Source organism: Periophthalmus magnuspinnatus, chromosome 21 (genome assembly GCF_009829125.3).
Source record: "Periophthalmus magnuspinnatus isolate fPerMag1 chromosome 21, fPerMag1.2.pri, whole genome shotgun sequence".
In the NCBI taxonomy this organism is placed as follows: Eukaryota; Metazoa; Chordata; class Actinopteri; order Gobiiformes; family Gobiidae; genus Periophthalmus; species Periophthalmus magnuspinnatus.
In genome coordinates this window covers 27095311-27116201 of record NC_047146.1, presented here as the reverse complement: position 1 = coordinate 27116201, position 20891 = coordinate 27095311, and the positions used below count along the sequence as shown (strand labels likewise).

The 20891-nt window shown below is 40.6% G+C and overlaps 1 protein-coding gene across 1 annotated transcript in view; it reads right to left on the bottom strand.

Annotated features, from left to right (window-relative positions):
• The window catches only part of wnt10a (wingless-type MMTV integration site family, member 10a), a 51012-nt gene extending 30692 nt beyond the window's left edge, over positions 1 to 20320 (bottom strand). The window contains 3 exon segments of the mRNA XM_055230764.1: positions 1729 to 2102; positions 18065 to 18330; positions 19874 to 20320. Of these exon segments, the coding sequence (XP_055086739.1) occupies positions 1729 to 2102; positions 18065 to 18330; positions 19874 to 19935 (702 nt within the window). The 5' untranslated portion in view covers positions 19936 to 20320.
• Between the last annotated feature and the right edge of the window lie 571 nt (positions 20321 to 20891).

Below are 20891 nucleotides of genomic sequence, written 5' to 3'. Positions count from 1 at the left end.
TGTCCGTTCCAGGGCGCTAGAATGAGTTCACTGCTCACAATTTGCCTGCCATCGGGGGGTGCTACAACCGCTGCCTGTTTCGAAAGTGAGATTGGTATTAGCTAATGCTAATGATTACACATGATACACATTTGACCCACAATTAAGTCAATAGCAGAATAAACCACGCTTACCGATCAGGAACAGCATCCAGTCCATCAAAACATAAGGTCCCCCTACTCCTGAGTCCACCATGAGATCTTCACTCGGTTCCACGAACCGCTCCGGCCTCTAGTTTAACTTGTACAAACATCCACAGTGTCCTCGGTTGCGTACTTCCTTTGTTTTGTCCGTTTCGTCATGTTTAAAATGCAAAACTGCTGCGTAAAATTACGCAATTACGCGTGTGTAATTTAACGAGCGGATCTTTGTATCCAGTCTCCAGGCAGGCCCTTGGAACGCCAAGTGGTCAAGTATTGTCCCTAAAGTTGTACTAATATAGCACCAATTATATAAACAACACATTTTTGGATGCACAAAAGGATAAATTATGGCAGGAAAAATTGAGCAATCAAAATGAGTCATGTAGGGGTAAACTGGACTAGTTAGTATTTCATGCCGCTTTTGTCTGGAAAGCCCCGAAGAGGGAGGTGAGCCAAAATAATGAAGGAAACAAATCACAGCTTTGTAAAATGTACTTTTCAGAGATTTTAATCATATTATAGTTTTTGCCATTCACAATTTACCCATCCAAAGCTGTATTTGGAGTGATTCATGCATGTTTGAGCAATGTTTAATGACTTATTTTCAAGACACCATATTGCCGATCAACCCCCTTTTTCACCAGCATCGGCTACGCCCACTGCTCTCTACTTACTTCATTCTCCAATTTGTTTTCAATAGGTCTTCTTTAAATAGATCTTTGCAATAAAGTTTAATCTGGATCCAATCAATTAATAATTCACATTTTCCATAGCTACTTGATTATTTATACTATACCCTCAAGGGGCCGATTCCAACCACTTCAGGCAAAAGGTGATTTCAGCCTGGATAATGACCTTTTTAAGTGCACTGGTCAACACTCAAGCCACTCTAATAGATTGGCTATAGGTAAATTAGATGCACAAATTTGACTTTAAGTGCTTTGTCTTGACATGATCCCACCTTTAGCTAAATTACTCACAATAAAAAGGTGTACTGATGTTTTGTGTTCTGCTAAAATTAAAGATGCGCCAGGAAACTTATCTAGAAGAAATGTTATTGTTTTGACTAAAATGTTACGCATTAAATTATTCACTGATCTACTCGCCACAGACCTGACCTGTAACTTGTTGCTTGGTGGCATCACATGCTTGTCTTCCTGGAGGTATATAGGTTTAATGCCATACTATGGTAATGGTCACATCTCCATAGAGACAAGCAGGTGACGTATCCTGCTCCAAACAAGTTACATACTGCACATTTAATGCAGTGTTCCTCATAACTTAATGATTTTAACTTAACTTTGAACATTGAATTGTAACTTGGCCTGGTGATGTCACAAACTTGACACCATGGAGAAGTTTAATGCCATATCATGAAACATTCCACAAAAGCACAAAACATCACCATGGGACATGCAGGTGGCAGATCCCCCAACAGAAAAGTTACATAGTACAGTTTTAAATGTTTAAATGTGTAGTTTAAATGAACTTTAGTTAAGACATATAAAGTATCCATCATCAACACAGCATATACAGTTTGACCTACCTGTCTGCCCACTCTGTTATTATGCAGCCTCATCCTTGCGTGGATATCTTTGTATGTCTCTCGCGAATCCAGGAAATCTCTTGAAAACTTCTCTCCGAATTCCACGTCGGGACTACATCCGCCCCATTCCCACGAATCCTGGGCACTGGGCAGCTCTGTGGGAAAGTGCTCCATCACCCCGTGCACCATCCCCTTCCCTCTGTGAATGGCTTCTATCTGCAGCCTGTGAAGTTTAAGTCGGAAAGCCTCTTCGTCTCCACGGCGTTTAGCATCACAACCGCATGCTTTCAATTTGCCCATAGAGCAAGCATTGGCCACGGCATGGACCACTCCTGCTGCGGCGATGGCGTAAGCAAAAGCACTCTCCTTGAAACCTGTGAAAAAGAAATAATAATCAATCTTTATTTATAGAGCCATTTACAGCACTCAAGGTGTGTTCCAATGAATAAAAAAACAATATAAAGCATGCACTATTTAATAGCAAATAATTCAACAAACTGTACAAAGTCTCACTGTAATTTAAGAGTGTTAATATACTGTTGTTTGGCATGTTTACAAGTGAAGATGTATGTTTTGCAAATTTACTCCAATCACATTTTTGTATTAAAGATGCACTATGTAACTTTTTTGATAGAGGGTCTACAACATCCTTGACTCCATGGAGTTGTTGCTTTTTTCTGGAATATTAGACAGTATGGCAGTAAACCTATCTATCTCCACGGAGATAAGCAGGTGAGGCCAGCAGGTTAAGTTGGTCAGACCTGCGTTGATACTAGAACCATACAGGAAGACGAGCAGGCTTAAATACATAAAAAATTAAACCTTATTATTAAATTCATCTTACTTTAGCACCCACTCTCATGTTGTTAATATTCTCATTTTGTTGTTTTAACACACATACTCACATTCTCATTGGCCTCTTCCTGATATGCCAATAGAAGTAAACAACTATAAAACTCATATAAAACAGCTGGAGACATGTTTAAACTGTTGTAATAAAGCTTTATAAACCACGTAATCGTTTTGCTGGGAAATGTGCATAAAAAAAAAAGCTGTTTCATAAGAATAGTGACAAAGAGGACAAACAACCACAGCTATTTGATGCCACGGCATTGTAATATAGACACAACCAAGTCCATAAAACCAGGGGGAAACCATCTAAGACTAAACTCATTAAATGTTCCAACACGTGTTCATTCTGTCTCCAAGGAGTTTGTGAACAGGAAGTTATACAAGCAGTTATCACATGTATGCACTAGTATAGACAGCTAGATAGTAGCAGTAGATAGTAGTAGATAGCTACAGATATTTAAACTTTCCTACTAAGACAACCTACTTTAATCTTAAAGGGCCCATATTACACTATTTTCTGATCTATGTTATAATGGTTCCTCGTCACAGACATACCTGGAGTTGTGTTTTGTTCATTCACATGTTTAACACACAAACTGAGTTCTAGGCTGAGTTCTTCTCTCAAGAGAAACACTCTGTTTCACCTACTCCACTGTGTTTTTAAACTCCATACACCTTCACTAGAATCATTTGGATCAGCTGTTACCTTCAGCTAAAAGATAGCTGTTAACTTGAAAACTGCCACTACATGACATCACAAGATGGATCAGAGCATTTTGAACTAGAGATGTAGACAGACTAATAATAAAGGGTTACTCAAACATGTGTGAATGAAACAAAACACAACTCCAGGTATGTTTTTTTGGGGTAACAACATTATAACATGGCTTAAAGCTCAAGAGTTTTGTGTAATATAGGATCTTTAACCTCTGAGTAGAGTTGACATGCCCTTATACTTATCCAATGCAATATCTTACCATACAATATCCATACAGTTGAAAAGGTATACTTGTGAATGACTAACTTGTCTTGTTTGTTGTCAGTGTATGCATGAGTGACGGTAGTTACAGATTTTTAAAGTGAGAAGATTAAAATGACAAATAATCCTTTGTTCGTCCAGGAGTGGTTCGGTGGTCATGTGGCCTTTGTTTTTGCGATCAATTTCCTAGTGTTTCAAGCCAGTTCCATCAGTTGAAAATGGTTTCTGGATGGGAGCCGAAACGTCTTGATTGCAAAAAACAGAGTCCACATAACCTCCCTTGAAACCTGTACATTACAATGACAAGTAAACAGCAAAATCTGATTTGTTTTGAATCATGTCCCTCAGATAACTAAATCAGTCAGACTTTATTTGTATAGCACCTTTCATACATATTCATAACAGATTTGGCGTTTCTCATGGCATTTAAATAATTGTAAATGTCCAGAAGATCTTACCTAAGCCTAAATCACTAGTCAAGTATACTTTGACTTCAATAATCTGTTTTCATTTCACGCTGTCTTTGCTCTATAATGACTTAAATTTGCCTTAAACACTCACACATCATCCTCATTAAGAGTCATTTAAACATATATAACATGTGTAATGAGCACAACTATACACCACTAACTACAGTTTAGATAGAGGTAGTTGTTTGCCAGCCTATGGTAACGTAAATGCACTGTATTTGGAAAAGTAGGTTTAACCGAGGGATGCATTAAGTATTTAAAATAAAACTAGTTTTGCAACTTTTTATGTTTACTCAAGTATTTAATTTAAGATCTCAAAATGAGGTGTGATTGTGTTTTGACTGGGAAAGTGGATATGAAATTGCATTGATAATCTTTGGTAGATAAAAGTACAAGTAGTAATCAATAGGGAAAATCCTCTAGCTAAGGCAGTCCTGATCATGCCTAGCACAAGATCTGGAGATGGGTCTCAGGCTGCACTGTGACACCCACTGCTTCTGGCAGGTTACGCCAGCGGCATTGACGGATGGATCAAATGCAGATGACAAATTTCCCTATGTGGGCAGTGTAGTATATCTTACCTTAGTAGTAGTAGTAGTAGTTGTAGCTGCATAAGAAGACAAGTATGCACATGTTAAACTGTAATGGGATCAAACCACTAACTTGGTAATCAATGAGCCACTGTCAATCCACAATAAGAACTATAGCCATTAGTTCTATTATTATAATATTAATTATTATTAATTTGAGATAATTTGTGGTTCTTGCCACTTTTTCTCAAGTGCACTTTCCATTTGTTTTAATATTTGAAATTATTACTGAAAGTACTTTTGTGTATCTGAACTACTAGCAGTACTCAGTAGTCATTGCCCCTTTCCCTACATCTGCAGTGGGGAATACATTACCTTAGTAGTAGCTGTAGTAGTAGTAGAAGTAGTAGTAATAGTAATAGTATTAGTATTAATAGTAGTAGTTGTTGTAGACGTATAGTAAATGTTAAATCACTTAAATTCTGTTGAACAGTAAGCAAAAAACAGATACAACTGAATTATAGAAATACATTGTGTACAAAGTTGAACCAACTTCTAATTTTATGTCTATGTCTTCACTTACAACATTTTCTTTTGAATTTCGATGCTTGCACTTGCAACCACAGTGTTCAGTACAACACTACCACTATGTCATACCAGACCTATATTCCAGTAAACATGCATGCATTTGATAGATTTTATTGACTTGTTAAAACAGAATAATAAATTCCTCTGGGAAAATTATCTGTCTGAATGTGGAATGTGTGTTGATGAAGTGGGGCCTGTTTGTTGTTTATTGTCGCCTCTGAGCTCACTGTCTGTGTATTACTGTGATACTTTTACATTGGCCTCCACTGGTTGCTACTACTGCTACTGCACTGGAGATTATAATGGAAACTTGTAAAGAAAACATGAAAAGAAACCACTCAGGACTTTATAGTGCTCTGCTCGAAGGGGAAATGATTTAGACTGCGTTTTGGACAGGCTTGGGTGCAGACCAAACTGATTGAGGGTGCATTAGAGTTTCAAAGGGGTGCAAACATAATACACTTCCATTACGTGGCATTAGTTTATCTGAAATGAGGTTGCAATGCACCTCTGTAGACTCGAGCCTGGTTTTAGAGTAAAAAAAAAAACAACAACTATTAACCAAGCCTGGCCTTGTTAGCCTGTTTGATGTTGCTTCCTTATTTTCAGTTGAAAGTAAATACATGGTATGTTGTTTTGGTAGCATACATAGTCTGTGTAAAGAAGTAGACTAAGGGACTGTGTCGTCACCCACAGCGTCTCAAGCCAAATGAAGCTCATCGAGGCTAGCAGCTATGGAGCCAAGTTCTATATTTGAATTCTGACTGCAAGTATCATGGCAACTAAAGAGCCGATCCAGAGTGAGGCTGTTGAAGGTAACGTCCCTCCTGCTGTTGAAGGTAACGTCTATACCGCTGGTTTAGCAGGGAACGGGTGTTAAGCAACGCTGCCAATCAAATCTGTTGCTACCACCTGCAGTTGGGACCTCTGAGAAAGACGGTGCCTCATTGGTCTGTTAATAATTTTAGGATCTTGATTTGTCACCAGGACTGTGTAATGTAGGTTAATATGAATCTTTTAAGACCAAAATTACAAGCCTGACAGTAGCAGTTTCAGAGAGAGGAGTGACAGTTTTTCAGTAGAAAGTCAACTGTAGCCGATGGAGCCAGAAGCACACCCATACTCACTTCCTATTTGGAATGTGGTGGCTAGCAGTTTAGCCATTTATATATAGTCTATGGTAGCAATTGAATGATATAAGGACTTTCACTTTGCGCACCTCATACTGGTATTGGAGTCTATGTATTTGACTACATTCGTTTTTTTGGGTTGTTTTTTTTTTTTTTTCAATGAATACATGTATGACATACTGTGGATTAAGCAAAGCATTAAGAACTCCATGGAGACAAACAGGTGGTGGACTCCCCACCAGAAAACCTATTCTGTGCATAGTGCACTTTTAACTTTTTCTAATTCAAAACAAAACTGATAGTTAGATTTATTATCAAGAGAATGCCTACATCCACTTTATAGCATGCATCCACTAACAAAGTGATGAATGACTCACAAAAACAGTTTTTGGGAACATGGCTGCCAATCTGCACCATCAGCCTCTGAGACAACCACCAATTGCAGTTATACAAACAAATCCATACTTAGCTGATAGGTGAAATGTCTTGCCCAGGGATATACTCTCAGTATGAACATGTTACACGATAAAAACGATCAAACCACTAACCTTCATGGTAATGAATGAGCCACTGTCAATCCAAAAAAGAAACCCTAATACTAGTGCTATCAATAGTGGTAGTTGTAGTAGTAGTAAAGTAAAAGTAATGGTTTTACTAGAATTAGAAAGAGGGAAAGATAGCTGTTGAAGTATTAGTTGGTGGTTCTTGCCGGTATTTTTAATAATTTGAATTATTACTGAAAGTACTTTTACTTCATGTATCTGAATTACTAGCAGTGCTCAGTAGTCAGTGCTCTCTTTCTTTGCTACACCTTGACCCCCAGGACCAGTACAGTTTTAGCTCCTGTCTTTGGCTCTGAGTCGTGGCTCCGCGACACACACAGAGCCCCTGAAGACCGGGAACAGATCAATGTAAGAAATAATTCACTGCGTGTGCCACGCCCGGATGAACTGATGGCAGAGGAAGTGGCAAAATGAATTAAAGATTGAAAGGAAACTGTCACTTTGTGTTTCAGAAACCCACTAAACAGGTTTATGCTTTTGAGAGTTGGGAAAGTGCTGTGAGCGAATTCACAAGAACTGGCTCTGGCAATAAGAGTAAAAGCATTTGGAGAGGAAAGAACAGATAGATGCAAGTACTGAGGGAGCATCTTCTTCTTCTCTCATCAATCAATAGGTGTCAATTAAGTGGAGTTTTATATGTAGGTTAATAAATGCTTAATGCACTAAGAAAAGGTTACGGTCATTATATATATATATATATATATATATATATATATATATATATATTATATATATATATATATATATATATATATATATATATATATAGCCAAATGCAACTTTATCATTTTGCAAAGTTTTAGAAAAGTGCCCAAGTGTCATCAATATATTTTACTTTGACCCACTTTTTATGGATACAGTTTTTTCATCTTTCATCTTTCACTTTTTTCATGTGGTAGTACTTCAAAACTATTTTATATTTTTTATTAACAATTTCTGAAAAAAAAGACAGTTGAAACAATAATTTCTGAGCACAAAATTTTTTTATATATACCGTAATTTCATAACCCCTTGCTCTTTCCTTCATGCAGTTGCCTCTTCTGGTACAACAGTAATAGTACTGTAATTTATAAAGGTTTACTATGGATAAACAACTTGTCAATGAGTACATGTATGCCAATTTGAGGTTACCAGAAAAAGTTTATTCAGTGATCTTTCCTAACATGTAATCTCTTTAATCTCTCCCTTATTCAAACTCAGCTGGCAGTGTAGTATCTGGATGCAGTTACGCAACTAGGTTTGCAAGACATTCAACTCGGATCAGTCTTTAGCAATATTGAAACAAATGCTATTAGCATGCATCAGATCAATCACCCACTTTTAAAGACTGTGTTTATGTCAGATGCTGTGGAGTTTCTGCACCCGAGGCGAACCAGGGACGCCAGACGAAAAAGCAACAGATTTCCATGAGATAATGACAAACAGCTTTTGAATGAGTCAGGAGCAGGGAAAGTGTAGCAGCATGTACAGTAGCAAAGGTCAATCAATGTGGCGCATTCAGACTAAATGTTTTCAGATCAAGCAGAGCATAAATTATAAGGCTATAAAAAGATAATGCATTTATAAGTTACGATGGGGATTTCCACACTATAGACACGACCATTGTCTCAAACAGAAAACACCCAATTAGCTGGAAGAGCAACAAGGCAAGCTTAGACCGCCAGCCAGGGGGAAAAACACATTCACTTGAGTCGTGAGCATAATACATCAATTGTAGTGAGAAATAATGAACATAAGAAAGCTAAGGACCATACAAAACATGCAAAAAAAAAAAAAAAAAAAAAAAAAAACACTAAAAGACATTCTGTGCATTTTGTTAGATCATCCAGCTGAATGGGAAAGGCATTGGTATATTGAAAAATGTAATTTGCCATTCAAGTGAAAGTTCACCAGGAATAAGTTTACAGAAAGTCTTTTACCTCTCCTCTCGACTTATTTCCATTAAAAATATGGGTTCACATTAATATCAACATGCTTATACAACATCCTTAGCCAAATCCTCATTAAAGGTGCACTGTGTAAAATTTCTGGTGGAAGATAAGCTACCTGCTATGGAGATGTTGATGTAATGCCTGTAATGTTCCACAGTACGCCATAAAATATACCTATAGCATTTACACTATTATGGATGTTTATATTTTTCAAAGAAACCTTGCAAAACAGGGGATGCCGCCCTCTGGCCTGTAACTTGGCCTGGTGGCTACACCTGTTTGTCTCCATGGAGATAAATAAGCTTAAAGCCAGACTGTGGAACATCACAGACAAACCAACATCTCCAGGGGGCAAGCACGTGGTGGGCCCTTCCCTCCATCAAATAGTTACACAGAGCACTTTTAAGTCTCAGTAAGCATTTTACCATCACTGCTTATGCTTACTTTTGCAACTAATGTTCTGAAACCAAGCCAACAATTTTGGACACTCAAACCACTGTCTGTATACTGTTGTCGAGGTGCTCACAGCTACTAAGAAATTGATGCCTTTTTCCAGTCACTAGCCGTGGATGAGTCTGTTTGAGGGCTTCCCAGCTCCACAGATCCGCTTTCATCCTTTTGTGGTTTGACTCACAGCATCACAAAGCAACATAGAAAACTGATATTCTCAAGCTTTGGTAATCTTGAGGTGACTAACTGCTTTTGAAACTACCTGGTCTTTTGTATGCTCCATTGAGGATTATATTGTAAGGTTTTGAGAAAATAGATACCAATGTTAGTCACTACAGATAGGCTAGCCATATGGAGAGAGGCCCATTCCTGAGGTGAAATAATAGTTTCGAAAAATTATATCTTCTTTACAAATATTGAGTTGTGTTTTATGTAGCGCCTGTATGGACTGTTTCTTTGTGATGGCTAATCCCCAGAAGACCTTTTCTTTTAAGCAGTTTTATCAAAGACTATAGCTGATCATAGGCCTATTTAAAGGCTAAACTTGTCACCCGCAGTGAGCACACAATTCTAATACTGCTTGCCTGTAATAACTTCATAGAGGCTAGACTGTGCCAATGCATCAGCCATATATTTCACAATGGTAAATATATAGTGAAATAGTACAATGCTTTGATCACCAAAAAATAAATAAATAAATAATAAGATTTCTTCCTTTCTCCAAAATACCACTTATTACAGACATGCTTGAGAAATAAACAATTTACAACAAGCCAATGCAAAAACATCACCTTTTAATCTATCTATCTATATCTATATCTTCCACTTTTAAAATATATGCCTTGGAAACAAGACAATTTAACGCTACTTAAACTTTTTTCTTTCTTATTTCTATATGGTTATCTCTTATTCAAAGGTAAAAGTGTTCGTAGCCATCTATTGAGATCTAGAGATTGTGTAATATACTCTATAATGAGATGAAAAAGGCCATGCTGTCATTCTCACAATGTTAAAAGCAATCAACAGCCTCCACCCACTTTTATGGCCTAGCTCCAAATTCGAATTACTTCTATAATCTTTAAAGTTTGATACGATTATGCTTAATTAAATATGCACTGAATGATTGATTTGTGGTCAAAATAGTATAACATTTCACTTCCAAACATCCACATTTTGAGTTTTGTTTTTGAGTTTATCCTTGCCACAAATGAGGGTCTAAGGACAGGGGATGCTCTAAGACAGTTATCTATTTGCTTGTCTGTCTGTATTTGAATGTTGGTTAATCTTCTTGTTTATTATTGACAAAAGATTTTTGATTTTCTAGCTTTTTTGCTAAGCCCTGAGGTGACTGCTGTTGTGATTTTGAGATACAGTGGTCTCTTGTTTATCGCAGGGGTTACATTCTAAAAAATAACGCGCAATAGGCGAAATCCACAAAGTAGTCAGCTTTATATTTTACAATTATCAGAAAAAAAAAATAAAGGAAAAATTATTACAGGCGGGCTGAAAACATTGTGGATTTCTGCAGAATCAATGAGCAAAGCACCAAACTCTGGTAAGGAGAGGAGAGACACATTTTATTTTATTTGTAAATCATAGGTGACCTGTGAGCTCCTTCGATTAACAGTCATCACTGAAAAAAATGAATCTAATTGCACAACCATGTTTGACTGGGCAAGAGAGGGCGTGAAGACTGGACTGATAAAAATCTGTATAAAAATACAGAGATATCATTCTAGATTTGCCAGACAACTGAAAAAGAGTAGCAGTTTTGGAGCTGCGCTAAACCATTCTTAACCATTACAACAAATCAATCCTTATCCAAAAGCTCTTTCTTCCACGCAATTATAAACTACTGGGACAAAATTTTAACTTGTATAAAATACTCTTGTCTAACTCATCTCTTCAAAACCACCATTCAGTACTGTTTTTGACAAACACTGGTGGGACTCTGTATTGCAATCTATTCATAAGAGTACCTTTTGTGCCTGTTTGACAATGATACAGTTTAAAGTTCTGTTTAGGTGTCATTACTCAAAAACAAAACTTGCACAAATTTTTCCCTCTGTGGTGAATATTTGTGATAGGTGTGGTGGATCGATCACCTTCTAACCTCACTCATGTTTTTTTCTTGCCCAGCCCTTACAACCTTCTGGCGGGTTTATTTTGATGCCATGTCCAGAGTGCTGTCAAGAACAATTGATGTTCCTTTGTATGTGGCCATCTTTGGTCTTCCAGAAGACTTCCCTTGGTATTCAACATTACAGCTACAGGTTTTGGCCATCCAGCACTCAATGAATTAATGAGGTTATGTCCTTTTTGAAAGTGGAGGAGATTAGATATTCGAAGAAGGGTATTGTAAACAAATTTTATAATAAGTGGTAAGTAATCGTAAGTAACGATTTAATGACGTTTTGAAAAGCCCCCCCTTATTAATATTATTATTATTAGTCCTGAGCCTGGGACAACGTCCCAGCGAGGGACTCATTAAAACCACGTCCGAAACCCGGAAAATGGCAAAAATCAAGTAGTAAACACGCCCCGACATGGCAGTGAGTGGTCAAAAATTAGAACTCAACGAGCTCTAATTGTCACAAAAGACCCCGAGAAAAAATAACGAAAGACGACTCGGTAGCGCCACCTCAAACTTTGATTTTCATGGGGCCAATGGGAGCCCGACTCGGAAAAAAGTCAACGTAAAAATCTGAAACTCACAGCAAAAAAATAGTACATGTCGGGACATGACAAAAATGATATTATGGCCCCACCCTAAAATGTACAGGAAGTCGGCCATATTGGATCAAACCCGGGAATGACAAAAGTGCACACCCTCGCATTCAGGACATTTTCTCGCACAGTTTTCATCACAAACACTTAAAATTTAGCCAAATCCCTCTAAACCCATGTGTGATCAAAGATTATCAATTACATTTTGATTATGACTTTGGGTGTGGTCAGGGTGAATTTTCAACAAAATCGCAATTTTTGGAATATTTCAAAAAAATATTTCTCTTTCACACATTTTTTGTTAGGAAAACGCTAATACAGCGTTTACGCACATTTGTGAGCTGAACACAATGATATGCAAATGAAGTCGCTCTGTCACAAAATGGCTGTCTAGCGCCCTCTTGAAATTTCATTTTCAAAAATTCCTAGTAGACAAACGATTTGTTGTGGACTTGTGAAAAAATTCACAGGGGCCTTATTTGTGATGGGGCACAATGTGAGAAAGTCACATGACTGTAGCTGTTATGGTTTAGGAGAAAAATAATGGGTGGAAGTGGAATGTCACCTCGCTGGGGGGGAAGGAGCCTGAGCTTGTGCGGGAGGTTGAGCGTTACCGGCTAGATATAGTCGGCCTCACCTCCACGCACAGCTTGGGCTCTGGAACCCAACTTCTTGAGAGGGGTTGGACTCTCCATTTCTCTGGCGTTGCCCGCGGGGAGCGGCGGCGAGCTGAGGTGGGCTTGCTTATTGCCCCACAGCTCAGCCGCTGCGTGTTGGGGTTCACTCCGGTGAACGAGAGGGTCGCGTCCCTGCGCCTTCGGGTCAGGGACAGGTCTCTCACTGTTGTGTCGGCCTACGGGCCAAACAGCAGTGCAGAGTACCCGGCCTTCTTGGAGTCTCTGGGAGGGGTACTAGACAGTGCACCAACCGGGGACTCCGTTGTTCTCCTGGGGGACTTCAACGCCCATGTGGGTAACGACAGTGACACTTGGAGGGGCGTGATTGGGAGGAACGGCCTCCCCGATCTGAACCCGAGCGGTGTTTTGTTATTGGACTTCTGTGCTAGTCACAGCTTGTCCATAACAAACACCATGTTCGAGCACAAGGGTGTCCATCGGTGCACGTGGCACCAGGACACTCTAGGTCGGAGGTCGATGATCGACTTTGTTGTCGTGTCATCTGACCTTCGACCGTGTGTCTTGGACACTCGGGTGAAGAGAGGGGCTGAGCTGTCAACTGATCACCACCTGGTGGTGAGTTGGATCCGCTGGCGGAGGAGGAAGCCGGACAGACCTGGCAGGCCCAAGCGCATCGTGAGGGTCTGCTGGGAACGTCTGGCGGAGCCCTCTGTCGGGGGGGTCTTCAACTCCCACCTCCGGGAGAGCTTCTCCCTGATCCCGGGGGAGGTTGGAGACATGGACTCAGAGTGGGCCATGTTCTCCACCTCTATTGTCGATGCGGCTGCTCGTAGCTGTGGTCGTAAGGTCTGTGGTGCCCCAAACCCGGTGGTGGACACCGGAAGTAAGGGATGCTGTCAAGCTGAAGAAGGAGTCCTATCGAGCCTTGTTGGCTCGTGGGACTCCTGAGGCAGCTGATGAGTACCGGCGGGCCAAGCGTGCCGTGGCTCGGGCAGTTACAGAGGCAAAAACTCGGGGTTGGGAGGAGTTCGGGGAGGCCATAGAGGAGGACTATCGGATGGCCTCAAAGAGATTCTGGCAAACCGTCCGACGCCTCAGGAGGGGGAAGCAGTGCTTCACCAACACTGTTTACAGTGCGGGTGGAGAGCTGCTGACCTCGACTGGGGATGTTGTCGGGCGGTGGAAGGAATACTTTGAGGATCTCCTCAATCCCACTGTCACGTCTTCCGAGGAGGAAGCAGAAACTGGGGACCCAGAGGCAGACTCGTCCATCACCCTGGCTGAAGTCACTGAGGTGGTTGGCAAGCTCCTCGGTGGCAAGGCTCCGGGGGTGGACGAGATCCGTCCTGAGTACCTCAAGTCTCTGGATGTTGTGGGGCTGTCTTGGCTGACACGTCTCTGCAACATCGCGTGGCGGTCGGGGACAGTACCTGTGGAATGGCAGACCGGGGTGGTGGTCCCTCTGTATAAGAAGGGGGACCGGAGGGTGTGTTCCAATTACAGGGGAATCACACTCCTCAGCCTTCCCGGTAAGGTCTATTCCAGGGTATAGACCTTAGAGAGGAGAATCCGACCGATAGTCGAACCTCGGATTCAGGAGGAGCAGTGTGGTTTTCGTCCCGGTCGTGGAACACTGGACCAGCTCTATACTTTCCATCGGGTCCTCGAGGGCTCATGGGAGTATGCCCAACCAGTCCACATGTGTTTTGTGGATCTGGAGAAGGCATTCGACCGTGTCCCTCGTGGTGTCCTTTGGGGGGTGCTCTGGGAGTATGGGGTCCGGGGCTCTTTGCTAAGGGCTGTCCGGTCCCTGTATGACCGGAGCAGGAGCTGTGTTCGCATTGCCGGCAGTAAGTCAGACCTGTTCCCGGTGCATGTTGGACTCCGCCAGGGCTGCCCTTTGTCACCGGTTCTGTTCATTATATTTATGGACAGAATTTCTAGGCGCAGCCAGGGGCCGGAGGGGGCCTGGTTTGGGAACCACAGGATTTCATCTCTGCTGTTTGCAGATGATGTTTTCCTGATGGCTTCTTCGAGCCAGGACCTGCAGCAGGCACTGGGGCGGTTTGCAGCCGAGTGTGAAGCGGCTGGGATGAGAATCAGCTCCTCCAAATCCGAGGCCATGGTTCTCGACTGGAAAAGGTGGTTTGCTCTCTCCGGGTGGGTGGTGAGTCTCTGCCCCAAGTGGAGGAGTTCAAGTATCTCGGGGTCTTGTTCACGAGTGAGGGAAGGATGGAGCGGGAGATTGACAGGCGGATCGGTGCAGCGTCTGCAGTGATGCGGTCGCTGTATCGGTCCGTTGTGGTAAAGAAGGAGCTGAGCTGGAAGGCGAAGCTCTCGATTTACCGGTCGATCTACGTTCCTACCCTCACCTATGGTCATGAGCTCTGGGTAATGACCGAAAGGACAAGATCGCGGATACAAGCGGCTGAAATGGGTTTCCTCGGCAGAGTGGCCGGGCGCACCCTTAGGGATAGGGTGAGGAGCTCGGTCCCACGGGAGGAGCTCGGAGTAGAGCCGCTGCTCCTACACGTTGAGAGGAACCAGCTGAGGTGGCTCGGGCATCTGCTCAGGATGCCTCCTGGACGCCTCCCTAGGGAGGTGTTCTGGGCATGTCCCACCGGGAGGAGACCCCGGGGAAGACCCAGGACACGCTGGAGGGACTATGTCTCTCGGCTGGCCTGGGAACACCTTGGGGTCCCACCGGAGGAGCTGGAGGATGTGTCCGGGGTGAGGAAAGTCTGGGAGTCCCTGCTTAGACTGCTGCCCCCGCGACCCGGCCCCGGATAAGTGGAAGGAAATGGATGGATGGATAATGGGTGGAAAAAAAAATTCCATTATTATTATTATTATACTTGAAGTAATTTTTGACCTCCTGAACGTTAACGAAAACTCAATTTTATTGGACCCAAAATTCAAGTTTGGTGAAAAATTTATTATTTTGATGTTCAAAAAAATTATTCTTTCAAAATGACTCAATAACGCCACCTCAAAAACCAAAATGCATTACGTCAATGAGAGACCTTTTTCATCGTAGACAAATGAAGCTTGGTACAAACATAGAACATGTCAAGACAAGTAAAAAATTATATTTTGACCCCACCCTAAACCCTACAGGAAGTCGGCCATTGTGGGCGGAACCCCATTTTTCCAAAATTTTACGTTTCACATTTGGATCTTTTGCGCCTTGGATTTTCATTCAAGAAACTTGCAAATTGGTCAAAATGAACTAGACCCATGTGGGATTATAGTGAACTGTCTTCGATTTTTCTACATCATAAAATGTGGGTGTGGCCACCAATAAACAAACAACAATATTTTGAAATGTTAAAGTGCACATAACTCACACATGCAGTGTCCTATTTCCCGGCATTAATATACATTTTGTTTAAAATCTTGATCTGTACGACATGATATACAATTTACATATATCAGAATTTTTTTTTTGTTCCACAGCGCCCCCTTGAACTTTTGAATTGGACCAAAAAAATTACTTTGACATAAACATTTGAAATTCGGCATGGACAATTGGCTTGGCAAACTGAACAAAAAAGCCAATGAGAACATACCTCTATTTTCAAAGGTGTTGCCATGGCAACATCTGACATTTCTCATTGAAATACATGGGTTTTGGTTAACAGGGATGAAAAATAATTACTGTGTCATAGACCATTGAAATTTGGTAGACATATTCCTCTCATCATACTAAAGAAAAAAGCCAATGAAGACATACCTCTATTTCCAACCGTTCAGACGTGACAATGTCATAAATGGTCTCTTTGGAATTAATGGAGTAGTATTACTCAGTCGCTGATTTTGGCGGGAGGGGCGATGTAAGCGGGAACGAAAGGCAAGATCTCTGTGGTGGCGTGTACCCCGCGGTCGCAAGGGGTGGCGAGGGCCTTTATCACTGCTTGCAGTTTTTATTATTATTATTATTATTATTATTATTATTATTATTATTATTATTATTATTGTTGTTGTTGTTGTTTTATTTATGTATTATATTTTTTATTATTTATTATGTGATGCTCTTTTTTATTTATTCACTCAAGATTTGTGTGATTTTTATTATTATTATTATTATTATTATTATTATTTTATATTATTTATTTATTAACTTTTTAACTTTTAGTTTTTATATAAAAATGAAAAAGGGTGTGTACACATTTGTTGTTTTAAATGACAGTATAGTGTGTTCCTGAGCCTATGCAGTAATATCCTTTACACATTTATGTCTGTTTTTAATACAGTCATGGGCATTCAATGTTGGTTTTTGGCCTTGCCGCTTACGTGCAGAGATCTCTCTAGATTCGCTGAATCTTTTGATGATATTATGGATTATGGATGATGAAATCCTTAAATTTGTTGCAATTGTACATTGAGAAACGTTGTTCTTAGACAGTTGGACTTTTTGCTCACGCAGTTGTTCACAAAGTGGTGAACCTCGCCCCAGTCTTGCTTGTGAATGGCTGAGCCCTTCAGGGATGCTCCCTTTCTACCCAATCATGACACTCACCTGTTTCCAATTCACCTGTGGAATTTTCCAAACAGGTGTATTTTAAGCAATCCTCAACTTTACCATTCTTTTATTGCCTTTGTCCCAGCTTTATTGGAATGTGTTGCAGACATCAAATTGAAAATAAGTGAATATTTGCATTAAAACAATAAAGTTTATCAGTTTGAACATTAACTATCATGTGTTTGTAGTTTATTCAGTTCAATGTTGGTTGAAAAGGATTTGCAAATCATTGTATTCTGTATTTTTTTAAGTTTTACACAGCATCCCAACTTCATTGGAATTGGAGTTGTAAAGCGCTTTTAGTGCCTTGAGTGAATGTGGAAAAGCACTTATGCAGATATTCCCTCATTTTCAATTTGATGTTTGCAACACGTTCATGTTTTCAACATCAAACTGAAAATGAGGGAATATTTGCATAAAAACAATAAAGTTTGAACATTAAATATCATGTCTTTGTAGTTTATTCAGTTCAGTATAGGTTGAAAAATATTTGTAAATCATTGTATTCTGTATTTTTTTTTTTTTTTAGTTTTACACAGCATCCTAACTTCATTGGAATTGGGGTTGTACAACAAGGAACCACTCACCCATTCACACAGACATTCATGCATTATTGCAAGCAGACACTAAGGGCAAGGTGGGTAAAGTGTCTGGACCAAGGACACAAGAGCAGTATTCATCTGTGGGAGCTGGAATCACACTGCCCACCTGTAGGCCAGCGGATCAGACCGCTCAATGTTTACGTCAAGAGCGGGATTTGAACCGCCAACCTTCAGATCAGTGACCAAACATTCATCCAACCAAGTAACTGGCTCATGTCTTATGTAAATGGTCTTTAGGTATTTTGAAAAGTGCAGTATACCGTAAGTGTTATGTATTATTTTTATAATATAATCCACTAACTAACAGTTGCCAAGACATTACATTGAATTGGTTTATGACCAAACTCCACTCACCTCTCTTGAAAACTATGCTATCGTATGGTATTTTGTTCCTTGTTTCCAGACTGGAGCAGTTCCAGCGATGCCCTCTAAACTGATGTTGGCATTCATGGATGGCTATTTGAATCCCTTGTATCGCTGATGCGGTCACATCCGGATTTCTCATACACACCTCTAGTTGGCGCCGCGTCAATCCGGGCAACGTCAAACATACTGTATTGGCGTTCAAAATGGGCTCTATGTTGGGGATTTTCAAGCCCAAGATTTCATTGGAGTCTACCCTGCAAAGAGGACATGCAGGTTTAGTTAGTTACGAGATAAACAACATCGTAAATCAATTTTCATCCTTTGTTTTGACACATGTTGAAACAGACATACTGGTAATGTCTCTTATTATGATGCTCCTTGGGTGTCACCAAAAACGATTCCCACAGTAATGAACAAAACCCTGATTAGATTCTTAAGAAACCTCAGAAACATAATGCATGGCGTTGTAATTGCTTGACAAGCTGCACATAGTGAGTCATTTTGATCAGAACTTGTGCAATGAACATACCAAACTCCGATATGTCACAGGTAACCTCTTTCTGTGACATCTTTCCATTTTGGTCCAAGTTATTACAAATTTTATAGATCATTACATTGAAACAGTTTGAATAGTTGAAGGGTTTAACATGCTGGCTTTGAAGTTGAATCAAAATTAATCATCAATTGTAATCTGAAAGAATTAATTACATTGAGATTTTGACGTTTGCTTTCTGCTTTGTTCACTAAATTTTACTGCCAGTGCTCCTACTCCTATAACTTTGACCCCAACTATCATGCCATATGAAAGAAGAGGCTATAGCTTTCAAAACATTAAATTCCCCCTAGAAAGCAAATTTGTTATTAACGGGTGCTTATATTTGTTCGTTGACTGAGCGTGACGGTGCACTGTGCAGTGTAAATCGCTTGAAAAGGTAAACATATTATGGAGCATGTGGCACAAAGAACACGATTAGTTACACTTTTCCAATTGTTGTTGCAGAGAATCTTACCTGTCAAGTAAAAATCAATGGGGTAAAAATAAATAAATTGTGCATTACTTTCACGTCAACGTTCTTTCTGTTTGTAGGCCTACCTAAAAGCAAACCAATCGTATTATACGTGCTGGACTTTTCTAGATAAAGCAGAACGAAGTACAGTCATCGCTGATTACTACTTCATTGCTAAAACATAGGTTGCGTGTGAGTGTCTGTGTAAAGCCATGTTGGACGCACAGTTACGGGCAAGCTCACACACCTCTTTGCACATACTGTAGTCCGCTTCTGACATGTGCCCAGCGATCCAGGTGTGCAGCCAGCAGTGTATAACAACACACACAGCTGCGGCAGATGGATTTGCATAGCGCAGCAGCCTTTCAACTTTACAAGACTTTACAGTGCTTTACCTGCCTTGTGATCTGACTTGAAAGACCTTAAGCTAATTCAAAGTCGCTTGCAGTGTGCAGGTGTAGAACCATTTTTAACTGGGCCTATATCTACAATGCAATTACGCCTTCTCTAAGAAACAAAAACAAAGCGTCTGGCTGGATTCAATGTATTTAGCAAATTGCATTAATAGTCAAATGATTCCCAAGATAGTTTGTTTTTGCGTTTAACCTCTTAACGTACATTGGACATTGAATGCAAGTGCAAAACGTTGTCCGCATTTGGGTCTGTAAATGCTTTTAATACTGTTTAAAAGCTCTATTGTTCTTTAAGTTAAGTCATTAGAGTGCGATGCACGTGTTAACTTGCCACTGCTACGCTATTGGCACAGTTTGGTCAGTTGCGCGCCACTTACCTTTTATCCCACACAGAAATGATCACCAAAATCCACGTAACTGTGATACACGAGAGTCCCATGTTGAGGGCTAATAAATACAAAATACTAAAAAACGTTTTTGCAAAGTGGATGAAAAGATTAAGAGCCCGATATTCCTCCTCAGAGCTGTGCGTAAAACTAAACGTCGGTCAAAAACAGGTGAAGTCCGTGTAAAAGTTGCCGCTGGACTTGACAGATCCGGCTGTACTCCGTGTCCAGATGTGGTGAGAGGCGCTTTCATTCAGGAGAAGTTTCATCAACTCTCAACTTACTCACTGGAACGGGGCACGTACAGTAGTTACGCAAAGTTTGCAAAGGAAACGTCACGCATCCGTACACTGTATCTCCGCTGGATATCTGATTTGGATAAGTTACATCCGAAAGAGAGTGGGACAGAGATAAGAAGGGACAGACTGCACAGAGTAAAGTCGGATTCACTTGTGATGTTACGGTGCGCACCGATAGTTCCCTAAATGAGTGCACTTAGCGCTTTGCCAACCCACTTTGCGCGTCCCCCCCCCCCCCCCCCCCCCCCCCACACACACACACACACACACAATTCAGTAAATGTTTTGTCCCTGTTTTTTTTTTTGTTTTTTGTTTTTTGTTTTTCCTTTGGTTGTCATTTCTATCTAACGTTTCTTTTGCCGTTTTGTTTCTGCTACCTAGAACCCCGATACAATGTACACTTATTGTACATGATTTAAAAAGCAACAAAGTGGCTGCTCCTGCGGGATACGGATCTCTGTGAAGATAAGGTAAAAGGAGACACGCTCTGTCCACAGCCCTACACTACAGGGAGACGTGAACGCGCCGGGACAGAGAGCAGAGGAACGGCTCAACAGTATTCCCGCATCCATCATCAGTGACTTGAATGAAGTTTTGATGATAGGAGATCGCAGAAGTACGTGTTTTGCTTTGCTTTAAGTGACATAACGCTTGACACGAATGCAGAGATGAGTTATTGAAGCATAAACTTTTATTCAGTTGGCATACC